The following is a 21,911-nucleotide window of genomic DNA, read 5'->3' on the forward strand; positions in this document are numbered from 1 at the left end:
ATTTTTCCCTAGAAATATTTCTCATATATGCCCATGAATGTATCCCTTCCGTCTGTGCTCTCTCTCTGTTTCTCTGCTGCTCTCTCGCTTTCTCACTCTTGTTCACTGTCTCTCTTGCTCTCTCTCTCTCTCTGTCTCTCACTGAATACTACTAACTGATGCACCAGAAAGGGGCCAAAACTGTGTTAGCAATCTGACTCCCCCTCCATTGTCATATAACATCTTACACAAAGCAGGGAAGCTAATGCCTTGATATTTTATAGAGATATTGGTGAAACATTTCTCAGTTTTTATTTAAACTCTCTCTCTTTTTAGAACCCACATATGAGTCCATGGCACTAGGTCAGAGATAAATTAGAATGACCACCACCATAGTCTACTCAGAATCACTCCTCCTTTCCTTAGTCATTTAAGGCTTTTATTTTGGATCAAGCCTTTTGTAGTTACTTCACCTTCCTTCAGAGTGAGTTTTTCTCCCAGGATGCTTCAGTGCTTTATATAAATAAGCTTCCAGTAGGCTTATGCACTTGTTTACAACACAGGACCAGATTATAAGGGTTAAGCTGAGATCCCATTACAATGAGAATCTCTGAGCTCTGTGTCACAACATAACTTGTCCTCTCGTCTCTTTACTGTTTTCTTTCTTTTTCTTCATCTTGTTTTTATCCTATCAGTGGGTTATTCTGCTTGTGCCCACTTTAATATGTGTCTACACATTTAATTTAAATAAACTGTAGTGTACTTTTTAACTTACTGGCAATCTTCTAACTAGTCATTATTTCATATACATTAAAAACCTCAAATTTGGACCAGTTTTTTAACTAGTACAAAATCCGGTTTGTGAAATAATATTATACTTAGGTCAGAGGAAGCAGAGACCTCCCAAGGACTTCAGTGTGTAGTGACAAATAGCAAAATTTCATTCTTTATGTCATTGGAGAAACCCACCCGGAGCTGAAAACTAAGTCAGATTTCTTGAGTAGCTCCAGTATTCTTGGGATAGCTTTAACAACTTACCTCTCTCTGAAGATGTACAACCATCTTCAGGATTTACGTACTTTATAGGGCCTTACCTCCACTTTATAGTGAGCCAGCTGTGACTAATGTTGATCTCTTGTTTTTTGAGGGAACAACAACTTAGATAGATGTGGTATCCCATGGGGAGCAGGCAGTGTCTGAGATAGCTGGTACTAATCACAATAGCAAAATATGGTTACCTTGCAAGAACAAAAAGCATCAAGTATCTTAGCAAACCTTAGGCTTTATAGCCTCTAATTTAGACCAATCAGAATGTTCTAGGAGATTGCCAATCATGGCAATGGCTAAAGTAGAAAATTCTAGGAAGTGAAGTGTGCCTTCTGCCCTTCCAGAAAATATCCTGGGAAGTGCCTGCCTTTGCCTTGTGAATTGAGGAGGTGGTGAAATCATGGAAAATGTACAACTCTCAAAAATCAAAATAGGCTAATGTTACAGTGTAATTCTTGGATTTCCATTTTGAAGCAAGCTTTCTTGCTTAAAATTCTTCCAGTGAGTTATTTTTTTGTAAGCAGTTATCACCTTATGTGATTATGAATTAATTTAATTAACATTGACTAGAATCTATTAAAAAATAGAATACATTTCTAAAATATTTAAATTGCAGAAAGGAAAATAAAATTATTTGGAAATTTTAGACCAAAAATTACCTGCTTAAATGGTTAAAAGGGCTCTCTTACCAAAACAAAAACAACAACAAAATAAAAACCAGACTAACAAAACTAAGTAGTCTAGATTCTTCAGATTTGGAAACTTTCTAATGTAGATGATTAAAATGCTAATACATTAAGCAGAGATGTGTCTTATTCAAAGGTTAAATTCCGATACTTCGTATATCCAAAATTACCCTTGAAAATCCCTTAGGAAGCCATACATTAGAATTCAACAATCAGTATTAGAGAATCAGTGTATATTGTTGGTTTGTGTTTAAAAGCTCAGTTTTCTTTTAGAATATGTACTTTCTCTTTAAATCCTAGAGTCACACTGCTTATAGAGAAGTGCTCAGACTATGATAGGTATATGGGATTTATGGGTAACTGAGAAACCAGTAAATTCAAATCACTCATGTCATGCTTACTGCAGGGTATATGATTACTGAAAATCAGGCAGAATTGTCAGTACTGCTTACACAAGAAATAGTAACTTTTCTTTCTTTTATTGCCAAGCTTATTAGAGTTGAATTTATAATTAAGTTCATAAAGATACAACTCCACACTATATGATTATGTTTTTAAAGTTTCACCTGAATTTTTGTATAATGCATTTACCCTTAAAATAGGAAAGCATGATACTATATTATATCATTCCTTTATTCTCTACAGATAATGGATTCTGAATTAATGCATAGTATAGTAGGAAGCTATCATAAACCTCCAGAAAGAGTATTTGTTCCCTCATTCACCCAGAATGAACCATCTCAGAATTGCCATCCTGCAAACTTAGAAGTTACCTCTCCTAAGATACTTCATAGCCCAAATAGCCAAGGTAATGCTGATATAAAATTTGAAGAATGGTAAAAACATGCTATAAAAAACTTTTCATATTTATGTGGAATACAATATGATTGCATATTTAATCTTAACAAAACTCCTAACTTTGATTCTGTTGCTAAAAGTTTCTATGAACTTAGACAAATTACTTGACATTTTTTATTTTGGCTTCTTCAGCCATAAAATGAAGATTAATATAACCAGCTGGACACATATCACAGAGTTATCATAAAAACATCATTTGAAAACAGGAAAATACCCTTTGAAGAATAAAAGGTCAGATTTGGAATCCTAAACTAGATGATTAGAATGTTAGTGAATTAAATGGAATTGCATCTTATTCAAGAATTAGATTCAGAAATTACATATATCCAAAATTATTCTTGAAAATATTTTAGGAAGCCAGTATATCAGAGTAACTACAAAATACTAGTATTTTAACGTTTAAAATAGAAATGTAGGAAGATCTTAAAATTGAATTAGGAAAACATTTTATTACTCCAGGCATATTTTAAGCTGTGCAAATTCTTTTCTAAGATGCTGATATCACCTACTTTTAAAATCTTCTATAATAATGGTTGCTGTTAATAAATAAACTAGTTTTGTGGAATAAACTATAAGAAATAATAATGCAAATCAATGTGCCAGCTACAGATACCATGTAAAGAGGAATAAATATAATTTATCTCATTTATAAAAACAAAATGGTAATCTCTAGCAAGCATCTTTCTAATTTGATATAAACTATATGACAGTTAAAATTCTAAACTTATCTGAAGCATGAAGATATTAATATAGTTGAATATAAGTCACAGTAGTATATAATACTATTATCTTTCAGGTCTGACATCAGGTAAACCATTAGGTTATAATTATCCTGGTTCTTAATACTGCATCATGGACAAAGAAACAGTAAATATGTGTGATTTGACTAAAACAGAATACATCAAGAACTGAGAAAAAAAACCTATAACTTTAAACCTAAATTGCCGTGTTAATTAGTAGAAATTATATTTTAATGTTCTTATTCATATTTAGACTCTTATGCTCCCCAGACTGTACATTGTCTTCTTTAAGTCCTTTCATTTGAAAATATTTTATTAAATTAAAATTGTGGTTATTACCTTTCTCAGTCTTAGAAACCACTAAATACAATAATAGATATAGTGTTTTTACAAGATATATTAGAGAGAAAATGTGCGCCTCTTCAAAGTGTTAGTCATTATTTTTCATTTTTTGAAGAATATACATTACTTGTACATTTTTCTGGCTCAGTAACAAAAATATATTGCTTATTTTTCTTATGTTAGTTTGATTGTAAGTGTTCAGAAACTTTCACTTAAAATATCAACAAACTTTTTTTTCAACAGCTCTTATTTTAGCCTTAAAAACTCTTCAGGAAAAAATTCATCGTTTAGAGCTGGAGAGAACACAAGCTGAAGATAACCTGAACATTCTTTCCAGAGAAGCAGCACAGTATAAGAAGGCCTTAGAGAATGAAACAAATGAGAGAAATCTGGCACACCAGGAGCTGATAAAGCAGAAAAAAGGTAAGAAATGCAGTAGTTCTCAGAAACCGGGGGTTACTGGAGTTTACAGTTCAAAAATAATAAACCTAGTCTAAGCCGATGTACTCAGATATCTTTATTCTTATATATATTCAAACTTCATGACTTTGTTCTCAGACCTTTTGATATTTATGAGAAAAAGATACAGTTTTGAACTTATCTCTATCATATCTAACATCATAATTCATAAATTCTAGAAATTAAAGGAAAAATTAAGATTTTAGACAAGTTGTGTTTAAAAATTAGAATATTTTCAGAATAGCCAACAAACTCCAATTTAACCCGTAATTGAATATTTATTTTTTATTTTATTTATTTGTGTTTGCAGTTAACACTAAACTTTAGAATTTGAAATACAGAACAACACTAGCAATTAAACAATGTAAAACCAATAAAAATGAATACAAAAGAATTTTATTTAATGAGAGGAAAGCAAGGTTAATTAGAAGACATAGGCAAATGGGGGAGGCTTCTGTGGAAATTATGAAAAATTTTAGAAATTTAGAACATAAGTCTTTTATGTAATTTCACTTCAAAACTTAAGACTTTCTTTTTCCTTTTTACACTACACTCATCCTCATAAACAAGGCTCAAATTTGTGTTTCAACTTAGAAGTAGAATGAACAAATGGGGAGAAAAATATTTCTGAGGTAATTGGACAAAAGTAGAAGAAAGGGGTGAGGAAAGTAAAGAGTTAAAGGATTAGAAATAGGTTGCTTTCTGCTGTGGAATTAACTGTTCTGCCAGCAGTCAAGAACAGGGGAAAATGAGAGTGGTAGATGCATATACTTGAGTTTCCTGAAAGAGAAGAAATATATTGATAGGTAAGAAACTTTCAGCCTCTGTTTTTCCAGATGATGTTATTTCCATCAACAACCAGGATATTTATCATCCCACAAGTTACTGACATCCTCCTCTTTCAGAAGTGTGCCCTCTGGATTTTTAGGAGGAGACAATATTAAGCCAGTTCTGTGTAATTAATGAGCTATTTACAAATGTATTTTCATAACTCTGGGAGAGTCAATACTCAGAGATAAAGGAGGCCTTGAACTTTTAGCTCTTGATGAATTCACATAGTACATTTCTTGTGATAACCAAATCTCTGATCTATATGATAATCAGGTAATTGACTGGTTATTATTTTGTCTTTTTATTTTATTTTATTTTATTTTATTTTATTATTATTATACTTTAAGTTTTAGGGTACATGTGTACAATGTGCAGGTTAGTTGCATATGTATACATGTGCCATGCTGGTGTGCTGCACCCATTAACTCGTCATTTAGCATTAGGTATGTCTTCTAATGCTATCCCTCCCCTCTCCCCCCACCCCACAACAGTCCCCAGAGTGCGATGTTCCCCTTCCTGTGTCCATGTGTTCTCATTGTTCAATTCCCACCTATGAGTGAGAACATGCGGTGTTTGGTTTTTTGTCCTTGTGATAGTTTGCTGAGAATGATGATTTCTGATTTCATCCATGTCCCTACAAAGGACGTGAACTCATCCTTTTTTATGGCTGCATAGTATTCCATGGTGTATATGTGCCACATTTTCTTAATCCAGTCTATCATTGATGGACATTTGGGTTGGTTCCAAGTGTTTGCTATTGTGAATAGTGCCGCAATAAACTTACGTGTGCATGTGTCTTTATAGCAGCATGATTTATAGTCCTTTGGGTATATACCCAGTAATGGGATGGCTGGGTCAAATGGTATTTCTAGTTCTAGATCCCTGAGGAATCGCCACACTGACTTCCACAATGGTTGAACTAGTTTACAGTCCCACCAACAGTGTAAAAGTGTTCCTATTTCTCCACGTCCTCTTCAGCACCTGTTGTTTCCTGACTTTTTAATGATTGCCATTCTAACTGGTGTGAGATGGTATCTCATTGTGGTTTTGATTTGCATTTCTCTGATGGCCAGTGACGGTGAGCATTTGTTCATGTGTTTTTTGGCTGCATAAATGTCTTCTTTTGAGAAATGTCTGTTCATGTCCTTCGCCCACTTGTTGATGGGGGCTGTTTGTTTTTTTCTTGTAAATTTGTTTGAGTTCATTGTAGATTCTGGATATTAGCCCTTTGTCAGATGAGTAGGTTGCAAAAATTTTCTCCCATTCTGTAGGTTGCCTGTTCACTCTGATGGTAGTTTCTTTTGCTGGGCAGAAGCTCTTTAGTTTAATCAGATCCCATTTGTCAATTTTGTCTTTTGTTGCCATTGCTTTTGGTGTTGTAGACATGAAGTCCTTGCCCATGCCTATGTCCTGAATGGTAATGCCTAGGTTTTCTTCTAGAGTTTTTATGGTTTTAGGTCTAACATTTAAGTCTTTAATCCATCTTGAATTAATTTTTGTATAAGGTGTAAGGAAGGGATCCAGTTTCAGCTTTCTACATATGGCTAGCCAGTTTTCCCAGCACTGTTTATTAAATAGGGAATCCTTTCCCCGTTGCTTGTTTTTCTCAGGTTTGTCAAAGATCAGATGGTTGTAGATATGCGGCATTATTTCTGAGGGCTCTGTTCTGTTCCATTGATCTGTATCTCTGTTTTGGTACCAGTACCATGCTGTTTTGGTTACTGTAGCCTTGTAGTATAGTTTGAAGTCAGGTAGCGTGATGCCTCCAGCTTTGTTCTTTTGGCTTAGTATTGACTTGGCGATGCGGGCTCTTTTTTGGTTCCATATGAACTTTAAAGTAGTTTTTTCCACTTCTGTGAAGAAAGTCATTGGTAGCTTGATGGGGATGGCATTGAATCTATAAATTACTTTGGGCAGTATGGACATTTTCACGATATTGATTCTTCCTACCATGAGCATGGAATGTTCTTCCACTTGTTTGTATCCTCTTTTATTTCATTGAGCAGTGGTTTGTAGTTCTCCTTGAAGAGGTCCTTCACGTCCCTTGTAAGTTGGATTCCTAGGTATTTTATTCTCTTTGAAGCAATTGTGAATGGGAGTTCACTCATGATTTGCCTCTCTGTTTGTCTGTTATTGGTGTATAAGAATGCTCGTGATTTTTGTACATTGATTTTGTATCCTGAGACTTTGCTGAAGTTGCTTATCAGCTTAAGGAGATTTTGGGCGGAGACAATGGGGTTTTCTAGATATACAATCATGTCATCTGCAAACAGGGACAATTTGACTTCCTCTTTTCCTAATTGAATACCCTTTATTTCATAGATATAAGTATACAGTTAAGCTCAGCCCAGTCTCGTTGTACTCTTCTAGAGAAGCAACTAGAATATACAAAGAGAATGGTTCTCAATGTAGAGCGAGAAAAGAACATGATCCTAGAACAACAGGTGAGCATATTTTCTATAAGGAATGATAATATAATTTTGTATGTTTTTGAAGAATATTTTAATTTCACGGGAAAATTCAAAGGCAAAGGAGGCATAATGTTAGAATGAGGTCTAACTTACATGTAATTGGAGTTTCAAAAGGAAAGGAAAGGAAAATGGGGAAAAGCAATATTTGAAGAGGTAATGGCTAAGAATGTTACAAAATGTATTAAAAAGTAAAATTAGTAGCCTGGCCAACATGGTGAAACCCCATCTCTACTAAAAATACAAAAATTAGCCGGGCTTGGTGGCAGGCATCTGTAATCTCAGCTACTCAGGAGGCTGAGGCAGGAGAATCGCTTGAACCCGGGAGGCAGAGGTTGCAGTGAGCTGAGATCATGCCATTGCACTGCAGCCTGGACGACAGAGCAAGACTCTGTCTCAAAAAAAAAAAAAAAAAAAAGTAAAATCTTAAAAGCATCCAGAAAAAAAAATATTACACTCAAAGAGACAACAATTAAAGTGATAGCTGACTTCTCAACTCAAAGTACTGAACCCAGAAGACAAGGGACTGATAGAGTTAAGGTGTTAAAAGAAAATAAGTACTGGTCTAGAATTCTATGCCTGGGGGAAGTATCCTTCAGAAATAAAGACATTTTAAGACTAAAAAGACTGAGATATATTTGTTACTAGTAGGTCCACTCTAGAGAGAACACTAAAGGACATCAGACAGAAGGAAAATGACCTTTGGTAGAAGGTCAGAGATGCAGGAAGGAATGAAGAGCAATGAAGATGGTAAATATGTGGATAAATCTAAATGAATATTATATAAGGCAACAATAATAATGCTTTGTATGGTTTAAATATAAAGAATTAAAATTCATCAGAACAATGGCTTATATGTTAGGAAGAAGTAAAGTAGTTTAAAGTGTTCTAATATCCTTGCATTTTCTTGGCAGAAGGGTAAAAGTACCAGTCAATACTGGATTTTGATGGGTCAAATACATAACAGATTTTTAAGGAACTAGAGAATTTAATTCTAAAATTTATATGGAAAAGCAAAGGTCCAAGAATAGCCAAAGTATTCTGAAGAAGAGTAAGATGAAAGTCTTTCTCTAGTTGATATTGAAACAAATTATGATTCTTTTTAATAGCTGCTCTATGAACTAAAATGTGTATTCTTAACTAACCACAGTCTGCCATAAATCTGTATTAAAATATTTCACATGTAATGTAGGATCCTCTTTTAGTATGCTTCCTCTTATTCCCCTTTGTGCTATAGTTTTCATACATTTTATTTCTGCATTTGTCATACAACCCACAATACATTATTATTTTTGCTTCAAATGGTCAATTATCCTTTCAGGAAAATTAGGAAACAAAAATATGTATTTTTTACCATTTTCTGTGCTTTTTATTTTTGTGTAGATTTTGTTTTCCATTTGATATCATTTTTCTTCAGTCTGAAGGAAAATATCAGAATGCTAAGTATTGTCTTAGCATTTATTTATCTGGAAAAGTCTATTTCACTGTCATTTGTGAAAGATATTTTGGCTGGATATAGAATTCTAGGTGACATCTTTTCTTCTTTAAGCACATTGAAGATTTTGTTCCTGTTGCCTTCTGGATCTCATAGTTTCTAATCAGAGTTCTTCTCTGTATTCCTCTATGCAGAATGTGTCATCATTTCTCAGGCTGCTATTAAGATTTTCCCCTTTATCACTGGTTTTCAACAATATGTTGCTAAGTGTTTTTTTTTTAATGCTTGAACCTTTTGAGATTCTTGAATCTGTCAGTATTTTTCATTAAATTGCAACATTTTCAACTATTATCCTTCAAATAATTATTCTGTCCCACCTCTCTCTCTTCTTCTCTGGGACTTCAACTAAATGTTATTAAACCACAGGTTACCAAGACTCTGTTTATTGGTATTGTTTTTGGTTTTGTTTTAATTAATAGACTTTATCTTTTTAATTTTTTTTGGAGTCAGAGTTTCGCTCTTGTCGCCCAGGCTGGAGTGCAGTGGCACAATCTTGGCTCACTGCAACCTCCACCTCCCTGGTTCAAGCAATTCTCCTGCCTCAGCCTCCCAAGTAGCTGGGATTACAGGCGCCCGCCACCACACCCAGCTAACTTTTTGTATTTTTAGTAGAGACAGGGTTTTGCCATGTTGGGGCAGGCTTGTCTCAAACTCCTGACCTCAGGTGATCCACCCACCTCGGCCTCCCAAAGTGCTGGGATTACAGGCGTGAGCCACCACGCCCGGCCTAGACTTTATCTTTTACAGCCATTTTAGGTTTATAGAAAATTGAGCAGATAGTATAGAAAGAGTTCTTGCTCCCTCACGGTTGCCCCTATTATTAATACTTTACATTGGTATGGTTATAAATGCCACTACAAAATAGCATATAGATGTGCGTGCGTGTGTGTGTGTGTGTGTGTGTGTATAACTTTTCTTTTCTCCATGTTCTTATGTTTTATTCCTCTGATAGCTGCTTTTCTGTGTTAGAGAGAGGGTAAGTTAATGAGTATGTTTGGTCACCTTGTAAATAACACTATTTAATACAGGTTTTATCAATAATGGTTTTCTTAGGCCAGACTTGGTAGCTCACGCCTGTAATCCTAGCACTTTGGGAGGCCAAGGCGGGTAGATGACTTGAGGTCAGGAGTTCGAGACCAGCCTGAGCAACACGGTGAAACCACGTCTCTACTAAAAATACAAAACTTAGTGTAGGGCATGGTGGCAGGCGCCTGTAATCCCAGCTATTTGGGAAGCTGAGGAGGGAGAATCGCATGAACCCAGGAGACAAAGGTTGCAGTGAGCCAAGATTATGCTGCTGCACTCCAGCCTGGGCAACAGCAAGACTCTGTCTCAAAAAGAAAAGAAAAGAAAAGTTTTCCATAATAGAATTTATATTCTATACAAAGATGCATAAATGAGTTTGTTTCACTGATGCTAATATAACACATCTAATCTGCACTTTTTTTTTTTTTTTTTTTTGAGACAAGGTCTCACTCTGTTGCCCAAACTGGAGCGCGGTAGCACAGTCACTGCTTACCATAACCTTGATTTTCCAGGCTCAAGCAATCTTCTCATCTCAGCCTCCCAATCAGCTGAGACTACAGGTGTGCATGCACCACCATGTCCAGCTGATTTTTAAGTTTTTTGTAGAGGAGGGGTCCCATTATGTTGCCCAGGCTGGCCTCAAACTCCAGGGTTCAAGCAGTCCTCCCACCTCAGCCTCCCAAAGTGCTTGAATTACAAGTATGAGCCACCACGCCTGGCCTTTTTTGCGTGTTATATTTGCTCCTTAAAAGTGTTTGATTTTCAGAAAAAAAAAGTTAAATTTAAATTTAAAAAATTATGACTTTAAGATTGAAAAAAATAAGTAACAAAAAGTATTTGATTTTCTTGTTTTTTGCTTGTAAGCATCTAAAGTATGTGTGTTTATGTACATGTTTCTTAAGATATTTATATTGTGTTTTGAATTCTCAGAAATTGTATTATTCTTGTTCCATTGGCATTACTTGCCAAATTCAGGGTTGTTATTTTATTTTTATCCTTTCTAGGCCCAGCTTCAGAGGGAAAAAGAACAAGATCAGATGAAGCTGTATGCAAAACTTGAAAAGCTTGATGTCTTAGAAAAAGAGTGTTTTAGACTTACAACAACTCAGAAAACTGCTGAGGTAAGCTTTCTTTGAAGTGATGACAACAGGAATGAATCTTTAGTGTTAAGCATAATTGGTATTTTATGTGAATGTAGAGTAAATCTTAGATTTATAAAACTTCATTTACAACTTTTTATAATCCAGATATGAATTCTCACCTATAGAGTGAAAAGTTAATGTGTTCTGTCATAGTATGAATGAGCTGTCTTTTGATGTGAAATTGTAATTTTGACTTCTAATATGGCAGGATATTTTCATTTGTCAGATACTTTACCTAAAGGGTATTGAAAAATTGTCTTTCACCACTTGTAGTCAAATTAAGCCCATACCAGTTCCCCTCTTCATCCTTTTTCCCTCCAAATCCTTTCCATTTTATAGGGTTTTCTCACAGTCGTACTTCCCCTAGGAAGTCCTCTTTGAACTCTCCAACACTCAGGAAGTTCTCCCTTTGAAATAGTACTGTCCTCCTATTCTGAACCACACGACAGATGTAAGACATAATACTTACATATATAAGGTTGTATGTATATATGGTGCCTGTCAAGTTATTTCCTTGCTTTGTTGTTTTATTGTTTTATGAATATTGCTCTTTTTTTCTTTTCATACAATACAGGTTGGGTATCCCTAATCCAAAAATCCAAAATCTGATGTACTCCAAAATCCAAAACTTTTTGAACACTAATAATAATGTTCAGAAGAAATGTTCACTGGAGCATATAGGATTTTGAATTTTTGGATTAGGGATACTGAACCAGTAATGAAAATATTCCAAAATCTAAAATATCTCTGGTTCCAAACACTTAAGACAAGGGATCCTCAATCTGTATAAGCTCTTAAGTAACAAGGACCACATTGTATATTTCTATTATGTCTTTTCACTCTTCTCCCAAAAGTACACTCTTATCACATATATGCAAATAGTAGAAATTTTTTTTTTATGTTTTGAATGAAACGTTGAGACCCAAGACTATAATTGTTTGACCTTCTACACCTTTAGTACCCTTAAAAGTTTCATCATAATGATTTTGTTGCTGGAAGTTAATAAAGCCTATGTGTGTGTATATTCTTTGCTTTCCCTTTGTTCTCCTTGTATGTAATAGAAGGTAAAGAAGCAAAGAAAGAAGTGGGAAGAAAGCCAAGAAAAATCTTAACATCTTGTGCCATTCCTTTTTCTTATTTTCTGCCTTAATTTGCCAAACTCTTTAGAATCAAGACCCCCTAGGACTCTATTTGGAAAAGAAACAAAGGATATTTGGCTCTAGTTTTTATGTAACAATGTTAGTTTTTACTCTTTTGCAGGACAAGATTAAACATTTAGAAGAAAAACTTAAGGAAGAAGAACATCAGCGTAAGCTATTTCAAGACAAAGCTTCTGAGGTAAATATAGCACTATATAATCTATCACAGTAAACCATATATGTTTTATTATATTTTTATTTTCATTAACTGAAGCCTATGTTCTAGATTCTAATTTCTGCTTCCTAAATTGTCTTTTCGTTACAATAATGAAATTCTCAGTCAGCCAGTATGATACATGGATGTATTACCAAGAGGTCTTTTTTAATCTTTTGAAATTCTGACAAATACATATATTCTCAGTTGAAGGATCTCCTAGGATTGATTGTTTTCAGTTTGATTTCTGTACGTATATTAAATAATTTATTCTTTTATAAACAGAAAATTATTGTAATTACCAATAGACTTAGTGACCTTCACATGTACAAAAACAGTATCTTGGATTTTCTTTTCTTTTCTTCTCCAAAAAGCATTTTTATATTTATAAACTTAGACGTGATATCTCATTACAGTGTTTTTGCATGTTACAAATCAATGTTATAACCTTTTTTTTAAATATTACAGCTTCAAACTGGACTTGAAATCAGTAAAATTATAATGTCTTCAGTTTCAAATCTAAAGCACTCCAAGCAAAAGAAGAAATCTTCAAAGGTGTGGATATAAAATTTTTTCCCAAACAAAAATACTGCTAATACTTATTTATATACCTTCTTAATCCTTATACCTACCCCTTTCCAAAAAGGATTTGAAGATATAAAGTAAAAGACATGCAATAATGCGTGTCAAGTAATGGATGATGGTTTGGGGTATAAGGACAGAAAATTTCATAAGATTCAGGTTAAAAAAAGTAGCAGCAGTCATGTACAAAATTTAGCTCTGAGTTTGCTTGACAACCAAAGCAAAAAGGAACATATAATGAACAGTATAGCTATCTTTGTGAAATAACAGGAAGCACTCCAGTTTTTCTAGAAAGATTAACATTTTTCTAGTTTTAAACTTCTGGAGAAACATATTTTGTGATAGTTTATAAAAGAGGCAGTAAACAACACAGTAGATACTGACAACATAATAGATCCTGAAAGCAATTTTATGTAATATATAGACAATAAAAAATAAGGGTTTTTCTTATAGACCTGTTAAGTCTGTAAAGTCATTTATATAGGGAATTTATTGTTATATGTAATTTCTATGCTTATTTCTTGTGAATTTGCCCAAAAGTAAGGATTGGAGAGTTAGTACTTTATAGACCAATATTTTGTTTAGATGGATTGATGTTTTGAATGTATGCTATTCAAGTAACCCTTCTTAATTATATATAATGGTATGAAAAAAGTTTTTAATCCCTTTTAATCTTATGATTGTGGAATTATGGTTTTGATGACCATTATTACTATTTATTCAGATATGAATGGAGTGAGTGTTCTCTGTGCCATTTGCTGTGGAGGACAGGAGATGCTATTTGGGAATTCTGGCCACTGCCACATGCTTAGCTTGTGGATAAAATAATGGAGAGAACAAACAGTAAACTTAACTTTGGCTACTCTTTTATTACGTAAATAAAAATTAATGTTCAATGCTTGGGCTGTATTTTTCATAATTTTTTCATTTTAAAGAATTTTCAAACTACAATAACGAACATTATTTCCCCAATATGACTTATTTTGGCTGTTTCCTTTCCTAAATATTTGTTTTGTGTCTTATTTGTGCAATGAGATTCACAGCTACAAAGCCAAATAGAAAAATCACTATAAGTAATTTGCCAGTGGAACACATATTGCCCAGTATGTATGTTTTATGGCATCCTTTCTCTGATGAGTTAATGGAACTTTTTTCAGTTTGCCTATTTATTATAAAAATAGTGAAGGTACAGGGAGAAGATAAAAGAAATGAAGGAAAGAAAAGGTAACTCCTGGAAGAGAAGAGAGTAATTAACAGCAGAATCATTTTATGGAAGTACTTAGTTCAAATCCCAAGTTCATGGGGTGTGCAAATAATGATGTCTCTTTTTAAAGATGGAGGGAGTGCTAAAGTTGCTGAAAGTAGCATCAGATTTCAAGAAGCCTCTATGAGAGATCTGCTTCCCATCACACTGTTTCTCCATGTCCTGGACATAGTTCATTCAACTCTTACATCTTGATGTACATAGACTGGTATCTCTAGGTGATAAAAAGATAAGACAGGAATTTGTGAGAAACAGATAAATATATAAGTATAAAACAGTATAATAGAAGATTAATAGAGGTTTAAACAAAGTGTTGTGGTGCTGTGTAGACAAAGGAATATGTGAAAGGTAATTCAAAAGCAATATTAAAGGAAGCCTTGAAGAATTAAATATTGACAGACTGAGATGAGGAAAAATGTATTATAGTCTGAGGGAATTGTTGGTTTTTCCAGGGACCTATAAGTAATAGTCCAGTAGTGGGGGTGAGATGGGATCATAATGAAAGTTAAAATGGAAAATATAGCTTAGGGTGAGCTAATGGCTGACCTTGAATGCCATGTTAAGAGTTTGAACTTTTATTCTATAAACAGGAACTATTGAAGGCTTCTGAGAAGAGTAGGGACATGATTAGAGTTGTAATTTTAGATGGTAACTGAACAGCAGTAGGAGAGTTTTACAAGAGAGAAATCAGATGTGTAGATTTTTAAGAGAATCATATGTGTAGATTCATGTCACCATCACAATAATCAAGATACAGAACTCTTCCACCACTAAAAAACTCCTTCATGCAATCCCTCTTTTGCTACACATCACCTTCCCTGAACATTGGCAACCTCTAATCTGTTCACCATCTGTGTATTTTATTATTTCAAGAATGTTATATAAATGGAATTATACAGTATGAAACTTTTTGCGGTTGGCTTTTTTCCCTTGAGGTCCATCCAAGTTGTCGTACGTATCAGTACATCCTTTTTATTTCTGTGTGGTATTCCACATTATGGATGTACCACAATTTAACCATTCATCTGTTAAAGGATATCTGGAGCCGGGAGCGGTGGCTCACACCTGTAATCCCAACAGTTTGGGAGGCCAAGGCGAGTGGATCATTTGAGGTCAGGAGTTCAAGACCAGCCTGGCCAATATGGTGAAACCCCATCTCTACTAAAAATACAAAAATTAGCCAGGCAGTAGTGGCACACACCTGTAATCCCAGCTACTCGGGAGACTAAAGCAGGAGAATCGCTTGAGCCTGGGAGACGGAGGTTGCGGTGAGCCAAGATCATACCACTGCACTCCAGTCTGGGTGACAGAATGAGACCCTATCTCAAAAAAAAAAAAAAAGGATATTTCGATTGTTTCCAGGTTTTTAGCTATTACAAATAAAGCTGCTATGAACATTTGTGTACAGGTTTTTATGTGAACATAAGTTTTCATTTTTCTAGGATAAATGCATAAGATAACAATTGTTGGGTCATGTGATAAGTACATTTTTAGTTTTATAAGAAACTGCCAAACTGTCTTCCAAAATGGCTGTACCATTTTGTATTCCCACCAACAATATGTGAGTGATTTTATTTTCTCTGCATGCTTGCCAACATTTGTTATTGTCACTGTTTTTTATTTTGGCCATTCTGATAGATGTGCAGTGATATTTCACTGTAATTTTAACTTGCATTTCCATAATTAATGATGTTGAATATCTTTTCATATGTTTCTCGTACATATGTCCTTGTCAGTGAAATTTCTGTCCATGTCTTTTGCCCATTTTCCAGTTGCGTTGTTTTCTGTTGAGTTTTGAGAGTTCTTCATATCGTAAATAACTTTTAAAATAATTTCTTGTTTACGTTTTTTTCTTGCCAATCTCTAGAAAACTAAATGTATAAAGAGAGGACCACCTTGGCAAATTTGTTCAAAGTTTGGAGCACTGCCTTTTGTGGCTGAAAAGGTGAGAGGGGATAAAATGAAGATAGTTGTTCAAAAAAACTCTGTTTTGTTGTAAGTGCTATTTAAATATCTTCAGTCATTTAAAATTATTCTCAGTTGTATCTTTTCCCATAAGTCTACCAGTGCAAGCTGTTCTGTGAATGCAAGTATGCAAAACTTTTTGCAGATGAGGCAACATCGTGACCCACATATCCTTCAGAAACCTTTTAACGTGACTGAGACTAGATGTCTCCCCAAGCCTTCTAGAACAACTTTCTGGTGTAAGGCTATTCCTCCTGACTCAGAAAAGTCCATTTCCATTTGTGACAATTTATCTGAACTTTTGATGGCAATGCAAGATGAGCTGGACCAAATGAGCATGTAAGTATTTATATTCTTTGTTTTTTTTTAAGAGACACTGTCTCGCTATGTTGCCCAGGCTAGTCTTGAACTCCTGGTTTCAGGCAATCCTCCTGCCTCGGCCTCCCAAACTGCTAGGATTACAAGCATGAGCCACTGTGCCTGGCCAGTATTTTTATTCTTTATCAGGAGAAGTACCATATCACTTTTTCTTCTTAGTCTTAAGAACAATACCACTTACAAATTCTTAAAGGCGTTACTTAGCCATTTGGACAGTTTGTTGTCCCTATTTTTGATTGTATTTATTACTATTTAAAATTTCAATTCTTTATAGCTACTACTTTTTCATTCTTAGGTATTTCTGTATTCCCAAAATCTGGACTGATAGATATTATTATCATTCTAACATACAGGATCTGATGACCTTAGATTAAAACTCACAAAAGCTTTTATAAGACAGGCTCTCCTTTTGTGTTTTAGAATCTTTTAGCTGAATGAATTATTTCATTAGACAAGTAGGAATGTAATTCCTTGTTTTAGACTCTGGCTGGTCTGCATTACAAATTTTGAAGCATCTATAGTAAAGAAGATTTCCATATGGGATACAGTATATTGTGCCCACCTGCTTAAATATATATTCAACAGAAATTCCAGAACTATGTGATTTGGCTGACCAGCTAGTTGATCTAAGACTTCTGTAGAAGATATAACTCTTTCTATTAACAGCATTTCAGTAGGCTAACTACAAATCCAGAAATTTTTCAGGCAGATACTTCCACAACTGGAATTCTTCCAAAGATCCTATATCAATAATGAGGAAGAAAGCCCTTTAATACCTCTGTTAAAGACATCATACATTTTACTACATTGAGCTATGAGCATCAGGAATTCAGGTGTTTTTAAAAGTTGCTTAGCCGTCTTAAGATATTTCTAAAGGTATTTAATTTCAAATCACAGGAGCCTGGTTATATTTACCATAGACTTAATTAACCCTAAAGAAAGAGGCTGTTTTTAAAGGTTAATATTTAACTCTGACTAAAATTTATGATTGAACAGAAAATTGCTTAATTATGGCAAAGAAATATATGCAATAAACTATAATGGTGCTTAATATTTGCTATTCTTTCATAGGGAGCACCAAGAACTACTGAAACAAATGAAGGAAACTGAAAGTCATTCAGTCTGTGACGACATAGAATGTGAACTAGAGTGTTTACTCAAGAAAATGGAAATTAAAGGAGAACAAATCTCCAAACTGAAGAAGCATCAAGACAGTGTAAGAAGGCTTTAGTAAGAGATTTTAATAAAAGGATAAAATATCTGGATTCAGTGTTGTATCTCTGTATGACTTTCCAAATTTGAGGTCTGTATATGGGATTTAGTGAAAAGATGGATGGTAGTCCCTTAGGCCTATGACAGAACAGAGCCATCTGTCCCATTGGAATAACATGGACCTCCTACATAACTCTCCAAGTTAAAATTTTTTAAGTGAGCAAATAAGTTCAGTTATGTATTCAGAAATTGCTTTGGGGAAATTGTGAGGCAGACTAAACTTGCCTTAGCAGCCCTCCAGTTACCCTTTTAGCATTCTTTTTCATTTTCCTTCTCTCCTCTAATGCCTTAATGATACCCCTATGTCAGCAGGTCTCTCATTCACTACCAGACATAAACCTGGCTCCCAAGCAGTGCCCCAATCCTTAAAGCATGATTTCCCCTTTCCCAAAACAAGCTGTTTTATGTTCCATTCCCTGGGGTCCTATACTCAGCTAGCTATAGTGAGTAGAACAGGGATGGTGAAGAAAACTCTGCACTTGTATGTTAAGATGTAATAACTAAGAATAGCTAACAGTTTTCTTATTTTAACAGAAAAATCATGGAATGTAATATTTAATTCCAAGACAATGACTCCGTAGGTTGAACTTGCAGCACTATTACACTGCTGGAGCAGAAAGCAGAGGGAGCCTTTCCCAGGAACCCTCAAGTCACATCATGTAGCCATCTGCCTATGGACAAAATCATCATTCATATAAGTTAGTGATATATGAATGTCACAAATAAGCCTCCCCACCTTTTATAGGAAAGTAATAGAAGATGCAGAATATTATTACTTTTATTCTTATTGTGGGAAAGAAGGAAAGGAAGAAAGAAAGTGAAATTTTTAAAACAAATATTTTTATTTTACTGGCTTTTAAGGCTATAGTAAGTAAAAATTTCTGTATGATTGTTTTGAAGATTATACAACTTGTACACTTTCTTGAAATTGCATAGGAGAAACTTGAAAGGAATAGAAGAATTATCACTTTTAAAACTCAGGTTATATATATATACTATATTTTAAAAAACATGATTTATATTCCATAATAGCTATAGCAGTATAAATTTTAAGCATTTTATTATGATAAATGTAATATCTGTAATAAAAATTGACTGTTAGCCAAATAGAGAACTAGGTACTCCCCCAAAGTCTGGATCAGCTCTACAAATTAGACCTATGCTCAAGTGAAATAGCTTAAGTAGTGGGTTGGACTTTGAAGAAATTGATTTTGGCTAGTTGATATGTATTGTTTTTGTTTAATTCTGTCTGCCTCCACTATTACCATATACTACTCAAGGTGATAAAGTTATTCCCTTGACTTTTTTTTAAACAGCCATTCAGTAGTACTTTAAATTCAGGAATACACAAAAGTATTTGTACACAAAAGTATTCCTGAATTTAAAGTACTACTGAATGGCAGTTAAAAAAAAACACATATTTATACACACACATATATATACACATATACACATACATATGCACATGTGTGTGTGTATAACTTTCAAAACTTGATACTCATTCCTAGAACCAATTATTTGCTTTGCTGTTAATGTTACCTGAAAGGTTCTTCTCTGTCCTCTCTGTTCTCTAGTTTTTACCAGTTTAATATCTTATATACAACCTTTCCCTCAATCTCTGCAGCCCATGTTGACCTTATCTGACTTTGGCCTTCTTACATATACACTTTTTGTCTTATTCAAAGTTATCCTGGCTCAGAGTATTCTCTAGTTGTCACATATGTGCTTTTTTTCACTAATAGGAGCCGTAAGCTCCTTGAAAGTAAGAGCTTTTTTCTCATTATATTTCTACCTGACAAGCACAGTGTTAGGCATGTAATAGATGTTCAATAAATTAAAAACTTACTGAATTGAATTTTTTAATGTTCAATTTTAACTTTTTAACGTTAAACCATCAATTCAACCTATATATTTTGGAATATATTTTTAGTATATTTTTGACTAAAATGTTAGATTTTTTTTTCTCTCCAGGTCTGTAAACTGCAGCAAAAAGTTCAAAACTCAAAGATGAGTGAAGCTTCAGGTATTCAGCAAGAAGACAGCTACCCTAAAGGATCAAAGAACATAAAAAATAGCCCCAGAAAATGTTTGACTGACACTAACCTTTTTCAGAAAAACAGCAGCTTTCATCCAATACGAGTTCATAATCTTCAAATGAAATTGAGAAGAGATGATATCATGTGGGAACAGTAACAAAACAGCAAAACTGTCACCTTAATGAACTTTGTCAATGAGACCTTGAATTGTCTAAAGTGGTTTTAATTTAATATAACTTTGTGACATTTTGAATCATGTTTCTAGTTTCTATAAAACATGAAGTTGCAGTATTTAAAAATTAATGCCTAATGACCTAGTGGGTTCCAAATAATAAATTAATTGCTTTTTTATTTTTCTTATTGATTGGAGCCCATAACCTCATCTTGTCTTGGAAACATTGTTGGCTTTGCAGATATCTTAAGCTAAATTTAAGAAATTGTACTAGATTGACAATATTCAAAATTGAGTTAAATCCAAGCTACAAGTACCATTCATTCCACTTTTCATTTAGTAGGTTTGGAACCTTAAAAGCCAGTGTTAAATGAACAGAGTTCAGAAAGATCATTTAGCTTTCCTGGTGCCTTCTTTCTATTTTGTTTTAGAGCTGTGAAATGTTTTTCTCTTTTGGAAAAGGAAAAGCTTATAGTTACACAGTTTTGTGAAGAAGCCTTTAATCCAAGTTTTATGAGACAGTAGGAACCTATAGCTACTTAATTTTTAGGAGACAGTAATTCAGTTGCAGAAGCTTTCCTCTGCTATTCCCATTCTCTTTTACAAAACTAGTTTTTTTAAAAAATCAATGATCAATTTTATCTTACTACTTTATAACTTTTGCTGACTTTTATTCTTTGCGTTGTATGTAATGTCCATCAGTATAAATTGAGACTGTGAATTTCTAGGACCCACAAAAGTGGTATTTTTTTTTTTTTACAAGAAAGTATAGAGGAAGAGGAAGCTGGGCATTAAATTACCTCATCCAGCAGAAATTCACGGTAGTATGGTATATTTTTATTTTTTATATTTTAAAATCAGTAATGTCAAATGTCATTGTGTATGCATGCTTTATAATAAATTTGCACTTGATCATTTTTCTGGAAGCCTATGGGAACTAGTACAACTCTTCTGAACTCTTGGTTTCTCACTCAAATCCTCTGAGGCAACTGGGGAACTAGAGTCATGAACTGAATTAGAAATAGAGGACAGAGAGAAAAGATGTAATAGAATGGAGGAGCTCAAATATAGGGTAGCAGTTTAAGAGATGGTGGTTCCTAAGGGACAGAGTTGGAAGTACATATTTACTGAATTCTTTGAACCCACAGCTGATGGAATGTTCAAGCTATAGATGTGAAAGAATTTTTAGGTCAGGATCTTGGGAAGCTAAGGAGAGCAATTTTTAAAAGACAGTTTTTCTGTTTTCCTAGGAAATTCCCAAGAAGCTTGTGTAGGAAAAAGTTGGTAATTATGGATCTTTTGGGGAGGAAGAGAACTATAATTCATTCTAATGGTGAGGAGAGATACCATGTTAGAATACCTTCCATACCTGGAAGTGGGGAAGTGACTGAAGATGGGCACATTGATGCTTGAAATTGTCCTTGAAAGTAGTTAATGGCAGAGATCAAAATTTCCTCCTGTTGTAAATAGTGCATGTGCCCTTTGCCAGCTTTCACTTCCACTCATTCACACCCTTAGCTCCTCAGCCCTGGAGATGTTCCACAGGGTGTTTGATCTAAACTCAGTTGCATCACCTTACCTGTTTTTCTACTTTGCCTTTCCTCCTTGAGGATATGAGTTTTATAGTTTAAGCTTAGCTTTTTGCTAAACTTTTTAGCTTTCTGCTATCCACCAGGACCATAATGCAGACCTATAGTTCTGTGCCTTTGTTTTCCATACATTTAGGAAGGTGGCTGAATATATTTAGTTATTAATAATTCATTATTTATGAAAAGGTATTGCTTTAAAAATTATCATTAGAAATTTAAAAACCGGC

General features: G+C 34.2%; 1 protein-coding gene across 9 annotated transcripts in view; it reads left to right on the forward strand.

The window, feature by feature from the left end:
• Nucleotides 1-21,021, forward strand: part of CEP57L1 (centrosomal protein 57 like 1) — a 70,606-nt gene extending 49,585 nt beyond the window's left edge. For 7 of the 9 annotated variants that reach the window (XM_019029712.3, XM_055390739.2, XM_055390741.2 and 4 more), the window contains 10 exons: nucleotides 2,358-2,520; nucleotides 3,896-4,075; nucleotides 7,265-7,386; nucleotides 10,936-11,052; nucleotides 12,334-12,411; nucleotides 12,895-12,981; nucleotides 16,140-16,217; nucleotides 16,383-16,576; nucleotides 17,687-17,831; nucleotides 19,859-21,021. In XM_019029712.3, the coding sequence (XP_018885257.3) occupies nucleotides 2,358-2,520; nucleotides 3,896-4,075; nucleotides 7,265-7,386; nucleotides 10,936-11,052; nucleotides 12,334-12,411; nucleotides 12,895-12,981; nucleotides 16,140-16,217; nucleotides 16,383-16,576; nucleotides 17,687-17,831; nucleotides 19,859-20,080 (1,386 nt within the window). In that variant the 3' untranslated portion in view covers nucleotides 20,081-21,021. The remainder of the gene's footprint in view (nucleotides 1-2,357; nucleotides 2,521-3,895; nucleotides 4,076-7,264; nucleotides 7,387-10,935; nucleotides 11,053-12,333; nucleotides 12,412-12,894; nucleotides 12,982-16,139; nucleotides 16,218-16,382; nucleotides 16,577-17,686; nucleotides 17,832-19,858) is intronic. The other 2 variants (XM_031012201.3, XM_055390742.2) reach the window with 1 other exon arrangement.
• Nucleotides 21,022-21,911: the final 890 nt, after the last annotated feature.

This window comes from Gorilla gorilla, chromosome 5 (assembly GCF_029281585.2).
Source record: "Gorilla gorilla gorilla isolate KB3781 chromosome 5, NHGRI_mGorGor1-v2.1_pri, whole genome shotgun sequence".
NCBI lineage: Eukaryota > Metazoa > Chordata > Mammalia > Primates > Hominidae > Gorilla > Gorilla gorilla.